At 37.5% G+C, this 18,040-nt stretch overlaps 1 protein-coding gene across 1 annotated transcript in view; it reads left to right on the top strand.

Annotated features, from left to right (window-relative positions):
* The window catches only part of SRBD1 (S1 RNA binding domain 1), a 222,921-nt gene that overhangs the window by 21,078 nt on the left and 183,803 nt on the right, over positions 1–18,040 (top strand). The window contains exons 6-9 of the mRNA XM_025354851.1: positions 6,330–6,496; positions 10,325–10,442; positions 12,138–12,276; positions 17,398–17,494. Coding sequence (XP_025210636.1) covers positions 6,330–6,496; positions 10,325–10,442; positions 12,138–12,276; positions 17,398–17,494 — 521 coding nt within the window. The remainder of the gene's footprint in view (positions 1–6,329; positions 6,497–10,324; positions 10,443–12,137; positions 12,277–17,397; positions 17,495–18,040) is intronic.

Below are 18,040 nucleotides of genomic sequence, written 5' to 3'. Positions count from 1 at the left end.
TGGCCCCCATGATTCAATTACCTCCCCCTGGGTCCCTCCCACAACATGTGGGAATTCTCGGAGATACAATTCAAGTTGAGATTTGGGTGGGGACACAGCCAACCCATATCACAGCCAGCCCATATCACACCCATATCCATCATTTTGTTTCTCAATGTGCATGCCCAGGAAGTTACTTCTCCCTAGTGTCTGCGTTCAGTTAACACTTCAGTGTAATAGGTATGGACCATCAGGAAATGGCCTCTTCCTGGGGCTGGCTGCCAATTTATCACTTTTAGAGAGGCAATGTGATGATTGCCGAACCATCACCTCAACATTCCTAGTTGGGGAGGGGGGCTCTTCTGCCATGCTCATGTCTGTCTAACTACCTGTAACAGCTTCATATTGAGTACAGGATATCAATTTCAAACTGTAGAATTCACCATGTAGCCTCATCTACCTTTGCATTTCTCACCTGATCTTCACACCCCTTGTACATGTAACTGTCCAGTGGGTTCACTTTACCCACTGCCTACACAGAGCCTATTTATCAAGACAAGGGAGTTGCAATAGAGAAAGAGTAATTCACACAGACCCAGCTGCATGGAAGACCGGAGTTTTAGTATTACTCAAATCAGTCTCCCTGAAAACTGGGGAATTGGAGTTTTTAAAGAAAACTTGGTGGGTAGGGGGCCATTGAGTCAGGAGTGCTGATTGGTCAGGTCAGAGATGAAATCATAGGGAGTCAAAGCTGTCTTCTTCTGCTGAGTCAGTTCCTGGATGGGGGCCACAAGACCAGATGAACTAGGTTATCAATCTGGGTGTTGCCGACTGATCCATCTAGTGCGGGGGCTGCAAAATATCTCAAACACTGATACTGGGTTTTACAATAGGAATGTTATCCCCAGGAACAATTTGGGGATTTTTAAAATCCTGAAGCCTTCAGCTGCATGACTCCTGAATTTGTATATTTTCACACAGCTATGAAGACATACCTGAGACTGGGTAATTTATAAAGGAAAGAGGATTTTTTTTGAGGGTTTCACTCCTGTTGCCCAGGCTGGAGTGCAGTGGCGCGATCTCGGTTCACTGCAACCTCTGCCTCCCTGGTTCAAGTGATTCTCTTGTCTCAGCCTCCCGAGTAGCTGGGATTACAGGCATATGCCATCATGCCCAGCTAATTTTTATATTTTTAGTAGAGATGGGGTTTCATCATATTGGTCAGGCCGGTCTCGAACTCCTGACCTCTTGTGATCTGCCCGCCTTGACCTCCCAAAGTGTTGGGATTACAGGCGTGAGCCACCGCACCTGGCCAGGGAAGAGGTTTAATTGACTTACAGTTCAGCATGGCTGCGGAGACCTCAGGAGACTTATAATCGTGGCGGAAGGGGAAGCAAACATCCTTCTTCATGTGGTGGCAGGGAAAAGAAGTGCAAGTAGAGGAAGTGCCAGACACTTAGAAAGCCATTGTATCTTGTAAGTCTCACTCATTATCACGAGAACAGCATGGGGGAAACCACCCCCATGGTTCAATTACCTCCACCTGGTTCTGCCCTTGACACATGGGGATTATGGGGATTACAATTCAAGGTGAGATTTGGGTGGGGACACAGATCCAAACCATATCAACTCCTGAACCATAATTTCTACTCTTGTGGCTAATTTGTTAGTCCTGCAAAGGTAGTCTAGTCCCTAGGCAGGAAGGGGGTTTGTTTTGCAAAAATGCTTTTATTTTCTTTGTTTCAAAGCTAAACTATAAACTAAGTTCCTCCCAAAGTTAGTTCAGCCTACACCTAGGAATGGACAAGAACAGCTTGGAGGTTAGGAACAAGATGGAGTTGGTTAGGTCGGATCTCTTTCACTGTAATAATTTTCTCAGTTATGATTTTTGCAAAGGCAGTTTTATACATTTCAGCATTACTGAACTTTTAGCAATTTAAAAAATGTGCAGTGGTTTCTCATCAGAGGCTTTTGGTGTTATTCTCTGTTCCTGGAATTCCTGCCTCCCCATTTAGCTGCCTGGAAATACCTTCATTCTCTTGTTGCTTTTCCATTGCTGCAGAGTTTGATGTTTCCACCTTTCCTGTGGTCTTAAAACAATTTATAAACACTTCTGTCAGAGTATGAACCATACAGTATGTCAACTATTTACATGTCTATCTGCTTTTGTTAGCTTGTTAGCTCCTTGAGAAGAGGGACTTGGTTTTTTTACATCTTGATTATCATTGGCTTAGTATGGTTATTGGCATATAATATGAGCTAAAATAAATGTTCAACTGAATCAATATAGAAAACATTCGGTGATTTGGAGTCCCCAAAATGAAGACTGCTTGTATGTGGTTTTGTTAGCCTTAATTTCAAGGATCGAATTTGCATAAGCAGCACTGTACACTCCCATAACATACATGATGCCATATGGATTTGTTAGGACCTATTACCATCCAGGGTCTGGAGTCTTAGCTGTCTTAGGTTTGTTTTATTCAACAGTAGATGAGCTGATGGGTAGTGGGAGCCCATGGATTGCTCTAACAATCACACAGTTCCAAAATGATGAGCATTCCTGTCGTTTCCACCTGTCATCTCTGTCTTTCAGAATCTTGCCTATCTTTCAAGGGTCAACCAAAATGCTATTCCTGCAGCAGGCCTCCCTTGATTACCTCAGGGAGATCTTTTCTCTTCTTTAAAAACATGGTACCACTTATTGCCTGGCACATGCTGTTTTATTTTTACTTATTTGCATTAATATTTTATCTTCCCTTCTAGATTGCTAACTTCTTCATGGGCAGCCTCATGAAGGCCTCTCAAGAGGGAAGTGGTTAGACCTTTACCTGTAGGTAGCTAAGAGTCGTTGGAGCTTAAGTTCAAACAAAAGAAAAAAAATAAGGGACTTGATTACATTTGTATTTTAGAAATATAATCAGGCCGGGCGCGGTGGCTCAAGCCTGTAATCCTAGCACTTTGGGAGGCCGAGACGGGCGGATCACGAGGTCAGAAGATCGAGACCATCCTGGCTAACCCGGTGAAACCCCGTCTCTACTAAAAAAAATACAAAAAAACTAGCCGGGGGAGGTGGCGGGCGCCTGTAGTCCCAGCTACTCCGGAGGCTGAGGCAGGAGAATGGCGTAAACCCGGGAGGCGGAGCTTGCAGTGAGCCGAGATCCAGCCACTGCACTCCAGCCCGGGCGACAGAGCCAGACTCCGTCTCAAAAAAAAAAAAAAAAAAAAAAAAAAAAAAGAAATATAATCTGTAGTAATGCAGATGGGATGGGTGGGAAGCATAGACAACAATAAAAACCTACTATGAGTTCAGATAAAAGATGCTATTAGTGGAAACAGAGCTTGATGGGGGAGGGAACAGACATTTTAGAAGTTCTGTTTGCCTCCTTAGTGACAGAGTAGAGGGATGTGATAGAGAATATACAGTGATGCTTAGGCCATTGATTAGAATGCTTTTGATTACAATAAGAGAAAACTATCTCAAACTAGTTTAAGCAATAAAGGAGATTTATTGATCTACGTAACAGGAAAATTTCGGTCAGTTCACTGAAACAATCTACTATTCTCTTAGCACCACCATCCTCATAACAATAAAATGGCTACAACTTTGAATTTCTACCTCTACAAACTATTTCTTCAGAGGAAGAAATTGTACCTGGGTCCAGAGTTCCAGCCCAAATCTTAAACTTCATGCTGATTGGGCTAATCTCTCTGGCCAGGGCAATGCAGCACTCAGGCTGTTAATTCTGAAAACAGCTGGTTACTTGAGCCACGTGCTGTGGAGCTGGAGTTAGGGTCAAGTGCTGTCAAGCCACATAGCTGCTATATAATGGAGAGAGGTGGCCACAGTATTATGGGAGATAACCACAGTATCCCCTAAGGTTTCTGTGGTAGATGACATGATGTGGACTGGAATAGGAAACAGGAAAAGGTACAGGTTTGAGGGAGAAAATATAAATGAGTTGATTTTGTGAGGGTCAGGCAAGATAACAAGTAACGGGAGCATTTCTAAAGAGGGAGGAGCCTCATGAAGGCCTCTTAAGAGCAAAGTAACTGGGCTTGTTCTAGGAACTGAGAGAAGGCTATTGGGCTGGCATCTAATGATCTGGGGAAAGACTGGATAAGATGAGGTTGGAGAGAGGCTGATGTATTTTGGTTCATGGTAGGGAGTTTGGATTCCAAATGCAATGGGAAATCAGTGACAGATCTACATCCAGTATACATTTTGAAAATAACGTTCTTGTTGCTTTGTGTATACTGGAATAGATGAGACTTAGAATTGGATGCAGGGAGAACAGGTAAAAGCTGTTTCATTAGTTCAGGCTAGAACTAGACTGGGGTGTGGGGCAGAAGAAATGAAGAACAGTGATAGAGTAAGGAAATATTTTGCAGTTCGAGTTGACTAGTTCTTAAGATGGATTGGATTTAAGAGTTGAAGGAGTTAGAAGAGTTAGACTCTTAGTTTTCTGGGTTGAATTGCCATTTGAATAGCATAATATGGGTAAAACCAGAGGAGAAATAAGTTTGAGAAGAAGATAATTTTGGAAATGCAAGGTTTGAGATGCCCATTAGATTTCCAAGAGAATATGTCAAAATAGGTAGCTAAATGAGTCTGGAGCTCATGTGGAAGAGAGTCAGGGATAGAAATGTGAAATTGGTGTTCTTATCAAAATTAGCATTAATCCAGGATAATGGGTGATAAGATGTAGACCTTAGGATTTAAGATGCCCCATGAATGAGATATCCTCTATAGTCTCTGGAGTTTAGCCATTTATTTCATATGTAGTCTTGAAATTCAGTCTGTTATGTATCTGGACTTGATTTTGGTAATCAGTTGATTATGATAATTCTTTAATAAATTTTCCCTGTTTTTTACCACAGTTTCTGTCAGATCTTGGGCATTCAGGGTTGAAATAATAATACAACATACTCCTTTTGTTCTTTACTTTGAAAGAGTTGCTTAGGTTTTTGGAAGCTACTAACATTGGATTTTGTTCTTTCTCTTTTCCAGACTGACTTTTGTAAACTTTTCTGCTTAACTGTACATTTTGCTAAAACCCATAGACTTAAAAATAATTAAATATTTAAATAATTAATAAATCATCTTTTAATATTGTAAATAATTAGTATTTCAATATAATTAACATCAATTTTAATGTGTTTAAAATAATTTTAAGTATTTAATTATTTATAATATTTTAAAATAAATATTTAAAATGCCTATGATTTTAAATAAATAATATTTTAAAACAAATATTTAAAAAAATAATTAATTGCCTGATGTGGTGGTTCATGTCAGTAATCCCAACATTTTGGGAGGCTGAGATGGGAGGATTGCTTGAGCCCAGGTATTGGAGACCAGCTTGGGCAACATCATAAGACCTCATCTCTACTAAAAAAAAAAAAAAATTAGCCAGGTGTAATGGCGTGGCCTGTAGTCCCAGCTATTTGGAGGCTGAGGCTGGAGGATCACTTGAGCCTGCGAGTTCAAGGTTGCGTTGAATCACGATTGTGCCACTGCACTCCAGCCTGGGCGAAAGAGTGAGACACTGTCGCAAAAAAATAAAAAAAAATTTTAAAAAGTAATTAATTAGTTTGAAGATGTTGTATTTTGTGCATGATACAAAATTCAAAAGATATAGAACGGTCTTCCAACTCTAACCCTCACCCAACCAATTACCTTTCTATTTCCAGATCTTGTGAATCATTTCATATTAGTTCATACAGAGCTGCCTCAGGTTCTTAAATGGTTGCATGGTGTTTAGTATGGGCATAACTTATTTTCCAGTTCTCCCATTGTAAACTTAGGTTTTTGCTTATTTTTACTCTGCTAGGAACAATTCTTCAAAAAAATTATTATAAATAATATTATTTTCTAGAAGCATGTATATGTTGTGATAAATTCCCAGTAGTAGAATTGCTGCTGGGCCAAAGAGTTTATTTATGCATTGTAAATTTTCATAGATATTGCCTAATTGCTTACTAACAATGACTAAAAATGGCTTTCCTTTGTTCTCATGCTGACAAAGTGAGTTACCAACTCCTTGCTTTGCTACCAATATGAGAGATGAAAAGTGTATCATTGCATCATTAAAAAGTGCCCTCGTTGAACACTGGAATTTGAATGATACAGTGGTCTGGATTAGATTTTATTGAATTTGTGAAATGACTATTTTACCATTATGATTGTCAATGGATACATGTATTTTATATGGCTTTCTTTTTTGAAAAAAACTATAGCAAATAATTTCTAAGTCACTGGAGAACATTATTTGATACTATGTTTTAAATTATACATGATATAGATGTTTAATTTTCAGCATTTTAAATCACTAAGTATCTCTAATTTGCAGGTTTTATCTGAAAGAACTAATATTGAACCTTGGGTCTGTGCCAACACCATTCGTCTATTTAATGATGATAACACAATTCCCTTCATTATACGTTATCGAAAAGAGCTCATTAATAACCTTGATGCTGATTCCTTGAGGGAAGTTCAACAAACCCTAGAAGAGCTACGGTAAGAAACCTAAGAAAGAATGAGCCTAGTGTAAGGGAAAAAGGCCAATGAGGAACAGTGAGAAAGTGAATGATGGTGTATTTGACAATTTCAATATTTTGTTTCCTTGAATTATTGTAATCTGGATATAGTCCTCTTCTGACAGAGGAAGTCAGCTCTATTTTACTTATTTAGGGGGTGTATGGAGTCCCTCTGCTGGTGTGTTTATGCATAGCTTGAGCATGTATTAGCAGAAAGGTCGTTTGCAGTAAAAGTGTGTGCCTCAGAGTTTGGCTGTCATCTTCTTTCATAGAAAAGGTTGGGCATAATGGCAAAATTAGGACTGCCAGCAAGAAACTTGAAGTACATTTTATTCTAAATCTTTTAACCATTCACATAAAACTGTCCTTTTAATTTCATAAAGTTCCTAAGTGGAGAGTTCTTTGACAGTATAGAGTTTGGTAGGAAATATGTATATTTCCTTTTCCCATACTTTTTTTTTTTTTTTTGACAGAGTCTCACTCTGTCGCCTGGGCTGAAGTGCAGTGGTGCAATCTCAGCTCAGTACAATCTCTGCATCCCAGGCTCAGGTGACTCTCCTGCCTCAGCCTCCCAAGTAGCTGAGATTACAGGAATGCGCCACCACGCCCTGCTAATTTTGTATTTTTAGTAGAGACAGGGTTTTGCCGTGTTGGCCAGGCTGGTTTTGAACTCTTGGCCTTAAGTGATCCACCTGCCTTGGCCTCCCAAAGTGCTGGGATTATAGGCTTGAGCCACCATGCCCAGCCTTTTCCCCATACTTTTAATGGTTATGGTAATTTAACAATAATGGATTGTAAGTTTTATATGGTTCCAGAATGGAAAGTACCTTTTTAAAAAAATTATGCCTCTGGACTCGCTGTTAATAACTCAGAAATATATGTACAAAGACTATAAGACTGACCATATTATTTGATAGGGTTTATTAAAACACTTCAATGCTTATGCATTTATTGCATGTCTCCTATGGGCACTGTGTTAATGCGTACATTCTTCAAGTGTACAAAAAAGATCTGATTAAAATTGGATTATCATTCTACTATGAAGCCATTTTAAAAGTATTAAGGGTAATTTTTATAACAAGCTTGACAGGCTTTCTGTTATTTTGGGGGAACTTGCATCTCAGTAACTTTTCTACCTCTTTTGTTGACGTTCTCTTAGTGTCAGGAGAATTAAAATGCTGATATGTGGAAAGTTATACTTCATTGAGAGTCAGAATCAATTAGCCAATGTAAAAGTATAAATGACTAAATCAAATAGTCTCAGATGCAAATCTTCCAGAGCCAGGCTAGGATAATCAAGCATGGGGGATGAGAATTGGAGATTACAAATCCTGTCTAAGTGAGGCAACCCTTGCTCATCTCCAGTAGATGACTGTCATGGAGGGTTGTCTGCCCAGTTTGCTGGTTCTTCCTATTTCTGAAAAGAAGCTGGTAATTTGGGTTTTTACGTCAGAAATTTCTGGGCCAAACAAAACCACTCTCGACCACACCTAGAATGCCAGCAGTTTGCAAATTCTGAAGTAAGCTTTCTGTTTGGTTGAAGGCAAGGTAATTAAGAAAGTCTGAGGGTTTGGATCTGAATCAGGAGAAAGCGTCATAAACAAGCAAGAAAATCTTGCTTAAAAATTAAACGGTAGTCTAACAATATTTGGTTGTATGGGAGACAAATAGGAGCTGTATATCAAGAATATTATTATTTTCTTTTTCTTTAAAAAACACTTCTACTGCAAAAGAATTCCATTCTCTGGGTTTCTATGAACCCAGAATACATTGAATATTAGTAGAGGAATGAATATTCCTTGAAGTAAGTGGGGGCATTGACTGGAACTTAAGAGATCTTTTTCTATAATACAGAGATTTCTTTTTGGTAATGAGATATGATCTTTATTTTTTCTTAAGCTCAGCATTTTCTATAACTAGAGCATTGGTTTTCAATTTGTTAATTGCTACCCCTACATTGGAAGTAAAACCAATTTAATAAGTCATACCACTTAAAAAATGAAATAGTAAATAGAAAATACAAGAGTACATTTATGTGGTAAAGGCAAATATTGTTTCATGAAATGTTTCAATTATGCAGCATATATATGTGTGTATACTGGGTTGCAAGGTAAAACATTTTTAAATTCACTTTGAAAAGTGAATTACAGAGTATGATTCTGCATAAGAAGAAAAGTTTTCTGTATTTTTCTCTAAAGATAATTCTCTTCTTCCTTATATGCAGGCTAATAGGACAAAAGGAATTGGCTTTTTGTTAAAATGACCTGGTAGGCTTTAGCCCTTGAAAACAGTCTTGGGCTACCATGATTATAGAAGACATACAGGTTGTAATCTAAGTACTGCATATTCTTTTCTGTAATTTACAGTCTTCTGCCTTTGTTTTTTGTTTTTTTTTTTTTAATTTACAAGTAGATTTAATTTTCTTTTCCACCAATCATTTTGAATAAATCATATTATCATCTGTAACTTTTGCCCATCATTTTAGCAGTACCATTATTGGGCAGATTCTATAAATAGAAGGTAATACAATAGGATGAGAAGCATTAACTATAACAACAGGATTGTATATTCACAGTGAAAACCTGTTGTAAAGTGGGGGAACTACTGTGCCCACCCTTCCTTTTGTCGTTACTTGTTTAGTGACGCCTGTAGATTGATTCTTGGAATCAGCTTTTCTACATGGAATCCTGGTTCTTTTTAGTGGGGAATGGATTGGGAAACCAATTGTGAGTGCTGGGTGTGCCCATCCTGAGCAGTGATACTCCGGTTGCAATGAGCTTACCTAATACCTATACCTTGGTTTTCAAGTATCGTTCTCCTGATTCCAGGGCTGGGGCAGGGAAACTAGAAGATAAGCCTGAAATATCATATGCCAGAGAATAAGGAAGTGCTCACAGGATGACAGGGATATGTCAAAAGGACACAGAAGCTAGCTTGAAGGGGTTACTTCTGGTCAAATCTGGAACAATTTGAACATTAAGATAAATGATAGCAATGGATTATAAGCACTAAGTAAAATAAGAAACCATTAAATCTATAGTGATGTAAATAAATCAGTGAATAAATTCAAAGTTTAATGAGGAATGGGGTAATTATATAGTCTCAAAGTACCTCTCCACAAAATACTTATAATTACAAGAGGAATAAAGAGTACCTGTATCGTGGAGAAACCCACAGATACAACCTTAATCAAATGATCAACGTAATCAGTAATGGGACAAATCAAAATCATGTACCAGCTAATAACGTGTAATAAGAAGAACACAGTATGACTTCTATGATATTTCTGCCAAAGATGCTCCATCTGTATATAATTGTGAGGAAACATGAGAGAAACCCAAGCTGCAGGACATTCTACAAAATAACTGTCCAGTAGCATTCAAAACATCAAGGCCTTATCAAGGAGAAGAAAATCAAGGAGAGACTGAAATACTGTTTTAGCTTGAAGGAGACTGTAGATGCACGCCAACTACATGTAACCCATAATTCTTAACTGAATCCACTATAAAGGATATTATTGGTACAGTTGGTAAAACCTGAATGAGGTCTGCAGATTAGATGGTAGTAATATATCAGTGTTAATTACCTGATAATGATGGTTATTTTGTGGTTATGTAAGAGAAGATTTGTATTTGTAGGAAATCACACTAAAGTGTTGGAGTGCAGGGATGTTAACTTATACTCAAACAGTTCAGAGAGAATAAAGTTCCTTTTACTTTACCTGCAACTTTTCTGTAAGTTTGAGGTAGCTTTGAAAAGAAAGTTTTGACATACAGTTTTTGTAGATTACAGAAGTTTCTATTTTCAGGGCTGTTGCAAAGAAAGTTCATAGTACAATCCAGAAAATTAAGAAGGAGGGGAAGATGTCTGAGTGCTTGTTAAAAGCCATGCTGAATTGTAAAACTTTTGAAGAACTAGAACACGTGGTAAGGAACCCTTTTTATCTTTTAACATAATACCTGAATATATTGTAATTTGGGTCTTCTTATGATTAAAGAACACCAAGAAATAAAAAGCTAACGTCATTAGCCACCATTATTTAATGCAACAAAATATTCTTTATTCAATAAATATTTATAGAGTGTTTTTTTGTATGCTAGTCACTTGGGTTTACAAAGATGAATAAATACATAGTCTTTGTCTCAAGGAATTTCCAGTGAAGTAGGGAAGGACAGTAGATTATACAAATGTGAAGCTTATCAGAGAGGGCTGAACTAGAGATCCAGATGTGGATGTCTTCAGCCTGTAGTTGTTACATGAAACCATGAGAATGGAAGAACTCACTCAAGAAGGGTTTGTCAGCAGGTCAGGATTGACTACTGGAGGATACCACCTTTTGAAGTGTGGATGGAGCATGGGAGAGCATAAAGAGGTAGGAAAAAAATAGAGAAGTATGAGGAGAATCAGGAGATGATGGTGCCCTGGAACAGCAGGGAAGAGAGTTTTAGATGGAGGTTATGATCAGTGGTTATGTGTAGCAGAGAAGTTTGGCAAAATAAGGACTGAGAAAAATATATGTATTTGGTAATTAGGAGATCATCATGGATTTTTGTGATACCATTTCCAGCAAGGTGTGTGAGAAGAGAAGCCAGATGGTGGTGGGTGTTAGAGTGAGTGGATTAAGAAGTAGAAGAATTGGCTGGATGCAGTGGCTCGTGGCTCATGCCTGTAATCCCAGTACTTTGGGAGGCCGAGGTGGGCTGATCACGATGTCAGGAGTTCAAGACCAGCCTGGCCAAGATGGTGAAACCCCGTCGCTACTAAAAATACAAAAACTAGCTGGGCATGGTGGCGGGCGCCTGTAATCCCAGTTACTCAGGAGGCTGAGGCAGAGAATTGCTTGAACCTGGGAGTCGGAGGTTGCGGTGAGCTGAGATCACGCCACCACACTCCAGCCTGGGCTACAGGGCAAGACTCTGTCTCAAAAAAAAAAAAAAAAAAAGAAGAAGAAGTAGAAGTATTGACCGGCTGGGCGTGGTGCTTCATGCCTGTAATCCTAACACTTTGGGAGGCCGAGGCGGGCAGATCACGAGGTCAAGAGATCGAGATCATCCTGGCCAACATGGTAAAACCCCATCTCTACTAAAAATGCAAAAAAAAAAAAAGAAAAAAAGAAAAAAGATTAGCTGGACATAGTGATGCCCGCCTGTAGGCCCAGCTACTTGGGAGACTGAGGAGGAGAATCGCTTGAACCTAGGAGGCAGAGGTTGCAGTGAGCAGAGATCGTGCCCCAGCACTCCAGCCTGGTGACAGAGCGAGACTTCTTCTCAAAAAAAGAAGAAAAAAAAACAAAACAAAGAAGTAGAAGAATTGTGTGTAGCACACTTTTAAAGGAACTTGCTGGAGTTGAGGACTTTGCAGTCCAAGCAATGAGTTTTTAAGATGAGTAAAACCAAGCAACTAATTTAGCATATAGAAAAATATGAAGAATAAGAGAAGGCACATACCATCTTCTTACAGTAAGCGTTTTCAAATTAGTTTTAATTCATCTCTGAAGGAAGAAGAAAGGATTGAGGAAAGGGTTTCTTTAGCATTCTCAGTATGTCCTCTAATTTTGTATCCTAGTTTTAACTTTTGTTTTTTTAAAACTGAATCATATGTTTTCTGCCTTTATTTTCTAGTCTGCTCCATATAAAACTGGGAGCAAAGGGACTAAAGCCCAGAGAGCAAGACAGTTGGGCTTAGAAGGAGCAGCCAGGGCACTGCTTGAGAAACCAGGGGAGCTCAGTCTGCTATCATACATTAGGCCTGACGTTAAAGGTACTGGCTTTATTTACAGAGATCAACTTTGTTTCTTTTTTTTTTTTTTTTTTAATTTAAAAACGTGTGTTAAAAAAATGTTCTGTTAAGTAATGATTATACGAAAGAATATTACAGCATATGTAGAATAATTGAAATAAAACAAATCCTGACATACCTATCGAGTAGCCATTCAACTTTTCTCTGTTGATGAAGTGCCTATTCTAGTCTTGCCCGTTTTTCTATTGTATTGTTTTTCTTTTTAAAATGATTATTTTAAAATATTTTTTGTCATTGATATGTGTTGCAAATCTTTTTTTCCTAGTTTGTAACTTGTCTTTTCACTTTCTTTATGGCATCTCTTGATAAATAGGTATTAGTGGAGTTTTATTATAGCTAACCATCTTTTAAGATAATAGCTGTGTTTTCTTTTTAAAGAAATTCCTTCATATCCCAAATTTATAAAGATTCTCCTATATTGTCTAGTAAAGCTTTTATTTCTAAAAATTTGTTTACTTGTAAAAGTCATAAATATTCTTTAAAAATGTCAATAGTTTTGACATCCAGGAAGTGTAAAGCGAAGCTCCGTTCTCACACTTCTACTCTAGGAGTAAAGTGTCTTTTTCTGAAATTTCCCTCCAAGTGTATCTTCCTATTTTGTGTGTGTGCATGCACAACAGAGAATAAGAGAGGGAAGAAGTAAGGGAGAGATATTTCTAAGAAAAACTCAAGGAAAATGACAGTTGATAAATGTCAAGGTGCATTTTTTTTTTATTGTAAAAATGAGCCTTAGAGTAAAAACTTCGGTTAAGAGTGCCTTTTTCTCAGGAATTTGCTGTTAAGATTGAGTGGGGAGATTGATGTTCTGGTGGTGTCTACTCTCAAAAAATTATTTTTTTAATATTAAGAAATTATATAATTAACATGTGCAACATGATGTTTTGATATACATGTATTAATACATAGTGAAGTGAGTACTATAGTTAAAGTATTCTATACATGATAAGCAAATTAACGTATTCATCTCACATAGTTACCTTATTTTGTGTTAAGAGCACTTAAATCTGTCTTAGCAAATTTACAGTACACATTACGGTGTTATTAACCATAGCCCCCGTGCTGTATGTTAGAACTGTAGTCTTTTTCAGCCTGTGTAGCTACAACTTTGTACCCTTTGACCTACATCTTTCCACCCCACCCCCACCTCCAGTTTCTTTTGTCCTTCTGTGGATCCCATAGACTGGGACATGTAAATGTCTGTAGGGGGCAGTCTCTGATAACAAAATCCACCGTATGTACTAACGTGTAGAAAATTACAGCATACCATAGCCTGTTTTTATTTTAAATAACCCAGCAAATGTGAATTTGTGATTTAAAAAACCAAGTAGGTGTGTCTGTAAAATCTAGATATCTGTTCATACCCAAACACACTTACCTTAATGTTTGGAGAAGGGCAATAGTGAAAAAGTAAAATAGGATATTGTGAATTTAGAGATGGGTTGAAATGAATAAAATTCAAATTTGTTTAATTTTTAATGTGTATTTATAGTTAGATTTCCAAATGGTTGCAACACTTAATATTTTAATAATAGCTAAGACTATAGCTAAGCATTAAGTTAACCACAGTAGGAAACTATCTGTGCCCAGTCATCGTATGTTTTATTAAAATGGAATGTTGAAACTTTCAGAATGTTAGATGCACAAAGGCTTATCGACTGTTTTTATTTTTATTTTTCTCCTTGTGGTTGATTTTCTTTCCTTCTACTTCTCACTACCTTTGGTACCAAGTCTCTTGAGTTCTCTCACACACTGAGTTCCTACTGGGTAGGTTTTTGATAACCGTATCTCTTTGGATTGTCATACATGGTGAGGCTGCTGGAATATATGACAACGGACATTTGGTGATACTTCTTATAAGGTGGATAGTTCAGGGTCTAGCACAGTTACAGTAGTCCTGTACTAGCAGACATATCAGGACTTCTGTTTGCTTTACTCCCTCTTTCCTTTACCCCAATCAAAAATGTAGAATTATTATAAGTAAGTCTATATAAGCTAGGTACTGCTTTTTTTTTTAAGTTTGATAGAAATGTTTTCTCCTTCTCTTTGTCTCCTCCTTCTTTATGTTACACACAATCATGATCACCCTTAATTTTGTTTTTCTAAAGAAGTTTCATAATCCTATCATTCCTGAAAGAAATATTTAAGAAACCAGATAGTTCCGTTTTTTTTTTTTCCCCCAATAGAAGACACTTCTTGCTTGCTTGCCACAGACCAGTAAGCATTTGGTCTGAATCATAAAGCTATACTGTGCCACAAATGGACTATGTCCTGGGATATCCAAAATACTACTTTCATGTCCAAGAGGAAGTAACTGATTGTTCTGTCATATATAAGAAGAGGTAGCTTAAGTGCACAGAAAGTGAAAAGAAATGTTGGCCTTTCGGTTTTTGTTTACAGGTGTGGAGGTTTGACGATTCTCTAGCTGGAAAGATTTCATTTTAAGGCAAAGGGTATGATTTTCTGGTTCTGTGGACCATATTTCCTCCTTATTTAACTGAGGTGCTAAACTTTTGGAACATCTGTTATCTTTGACTGTTTTAAACCCACAAGGTCTATTCTCTTTGATTGGGAAAGGAGCTTTTTCAAAACACAGAAGACTTTCTTTTAAAATTATTTTTCTCCCTGGTTGGACTGAGAAGGGGAATGTAATTTGAAAGAGTGTCCCAAATGACTCTGGTAATTTCTGTCTCCCATTGAGAACCACTGCTGTAGAAGTAGCTCAAGGCATTTCCCTAGCGGCAGTTTTTTAAAGTTGAATGGGTATCAGAATTATCTGGGACACTCCATAAAAACACTTCAGTTCCACAGTCTAGGAATTCATAGTTTTAACAAGTACCTGGTATGATTTTATTTTTGGGTCCTTAGACTACACTTTACATTTCTCTAGAGCTCTAGCACAATTTTAATTAGATTCATTAATTACATAAGATTTCAAATTATATTCCCCTCTTATGATGGGGGATTTTCAAAGGCCCTTTCTTATTGCAAGGTCTATAATTTCTTCTGTTCTCTGATTCCATTAATGGTTCTCCCTGTAGATTCCATCTTTACTACTGACTTATCACCCTGGTGTTGTCATTAAACTTCATGTAATGATGCTCTGAGATACTTGGAACTCCAGGAATTAGTTCTTGTGAATGGTTTTCCTAGGTGATGACTGAGAGAGCTAACACAAGAACAAATGTTTATTGAGTGCTCTACGTGCTATAGCTGTTTTAAGTCCATTAGATATATAGTCTTCCATCTCGTAAAGGTAATTTGTTAATGAAAATTCCCTCATAGGAAAGTTTTCTTAAAATGTAAATAGAATTCCTATTAGTTTCATTAGCTAAATTTCTTTCTTTAAATTTCTTTAAAATGTAGTTGACCCTTGCCTAATACAGAGATTAGGGGAACAACCCCCAGCCCCAACTCCCTCTTCAAAGTTGAAAATTTAGGTATAACTTTTGACTTCCTAAAAACTTAACTATTAATAGCCCACTGTTGACCTGAAGCCTTACTGATGACATAAAGATGACACATTTTGTGTGTTATATGTGTTATAAACTATATTCTTACAATAAGGTAAACTAGAAAAAAAATGTGAATAAGAAAATTTTAAGGAAGAAAAAATATATTTACTGTTTATTAAGTGGAAGTGAATTATCATAAAGGTCTTCATCCTCATCATCACACTGAATAGGCTGACGAGAAGAAGGAGGAGGAGGAGGAGTTCTTTCTGTCTCAGGAATAGCAAAAGCAGAAGAGGTAGAGGAGGTGGAAGGGGTGATGAGAGGCAGGCACCCTTGTTCCAACTTTTATTGTGATTAATCCATGTAGAAGTGGACCTGTGCAGACCGGGTGCAGTGGCTCAAGCCTGTAATCCCAACACTTTGGGAGGCCGAGGTGGGCAGATCTCTTGAGGTCGCGAGTTCGAGACCAGCCTGGCCAACACAGTGAAACTCCATCTCTACTAAAAATACAAAAATTAGCCGGGTGCGCACCTATAATCCCTGTTACTTGGGAGGCTGAGGCAGGAGAATCGCTTGAACCCAGGAGGCAGAGGTTGCAGTGAGCCAAGATTGCACCACTGCATTTCAGCCTGGAAGACAGTGAGACTCCATCTCAAAAAAAAAAAAGGGTCCTGTACCCATGTTGTTTAAAGGTCAACTGTAAACATAATTACTTATCCTAACACAACCAAACTGATCTTTTCTATTTATTAATTATGCCATAATAAATGTCCTCCTGTCCTCTCTTTGGCTTTTGTACCTTATTACTCATTAAAACTTTACTTACAGGAAAACATACATATAATAGGCAGTGCTTGTGTAATTCAAGTTTAATGCAAAAAACTTTCATGCAAATAGAATGATAAAGGCAAAAGAAATGAAACAAAGCAGTGCAAATGATCTCTCTCCGTAAGTCAATATCAGAGAAACCTTGATCTACAAGATTCATTGCTATAAATTAGCAAATAAGAAATGCTTAAAGAGAACTTAATGCCCATCTGTACACAATTTAACTGTGAAGAGGAACAACTGCATGAAAGCTCTTGTTTTGTGCTTTTGAGATTTGTGAAATTCAAATGGGTCGTTGAAAATGTGAATAAATGCCCCATAATCCAAAATAGAAATTGCTTCTAAAGGATAATTTTTTTAAACAAATGGAGTACTGTCCCTTTGGTTTTGACTCTATTAATATATATTTCCTATAACATCTTTAATATTTGTAATCACTTCATAAAGAAGGTACATAATGATTCCATTTTTATAGGAAACTCAGGTACAGAGAAGTCAAGTAGCTTGCCCAGTGTCTCACAACTGGCAAATGGTAGAACCAGGATTAGACAAGGCAGCTGGCTCCAGAGATGCATTTTTACCACTGGGCAATATATTATGTATTATGTCTGTATTATTGCTTTTGGAGACTTGTTTTTGTTACAAAGGGAAGCTAGTATACCACTACAATATCTTTCTGTCTTAAGGCTGTCAACTTAAGGTTTTATTTTGACTGGAATTAATTTACTGTGATTTAATTATAGAATTTAAAACCAATCTTATACTTTTTGTTTTTGTTTTCCTTTTTACCCTTCTCCTAAAGGGCTTTCAACGCTTCAGGATATTGAAATAGGAGTGCAGCATATTTTAGCAGACATGATTGCTAAAGACAAAGACACGCTTGACTTCATTCGGAACTTGTGAGTAACTCTTTTATGGAGTTTTCTGCTTTATGGACTCGTGCTGTTAAGGGTCACACGGTTAGTGCTAATACCAATGTTCATTAAAAACTTTGTTTTCAGACCTTTTTTTTTTTAAGGAGCAGAACTCTTTGTTCAAATAGCATAACCGAAATATATAAAACAGATAAAAGTAAAGTTGTTTTAATTGAATTCTGGGCAGGGAGCCTGGAACTCTGCCTACTCACCCTCTTTACACTGAGGCGTCTCAGTGGAGGGGCCTGATGAGTTTAAAAACCATTGCCTTACACAATATATATGAAGAGAGATTCATGTCCTTTAGAGTGGCATTGCTTTTTAAACATGTTGATTGTGATGTATGCTTAATTTTATAGTATCTCGTTTCTGGTGTTTACCAGTGATTGGCTTAATTTGAGAATGTGTAATATCAGATGAGGGTAAAAGGGCTGACCTCCAGATGATTTTTAGCTGTTGGGGGAGCAGCTTATCTATGGGATCACAGTCCCAGTTTATCAGACATTAAAGATCTTTGACCTAGAGCCTTCT

Source organism: Theropithecus gelada, chromosome 13 (genome assembly GCF_003255815.1).
Source record: "Theropithecus gelada isolate Dixy chromosome 13, Tgel_1.0, whole genome shotgun sequence".
Classification (NCBI taxonomy): domain Eukaryota; kingdom Metazoa; phylum Chordata; class Mammalia; order Primates; family Cercopithecidae; genus Theropithecus; species Theropithecus gelada.
Note: the sequence above shows the minus strand (reverse complement) of the source record. Positions and strands in the feature narration are given on the sequence as shown.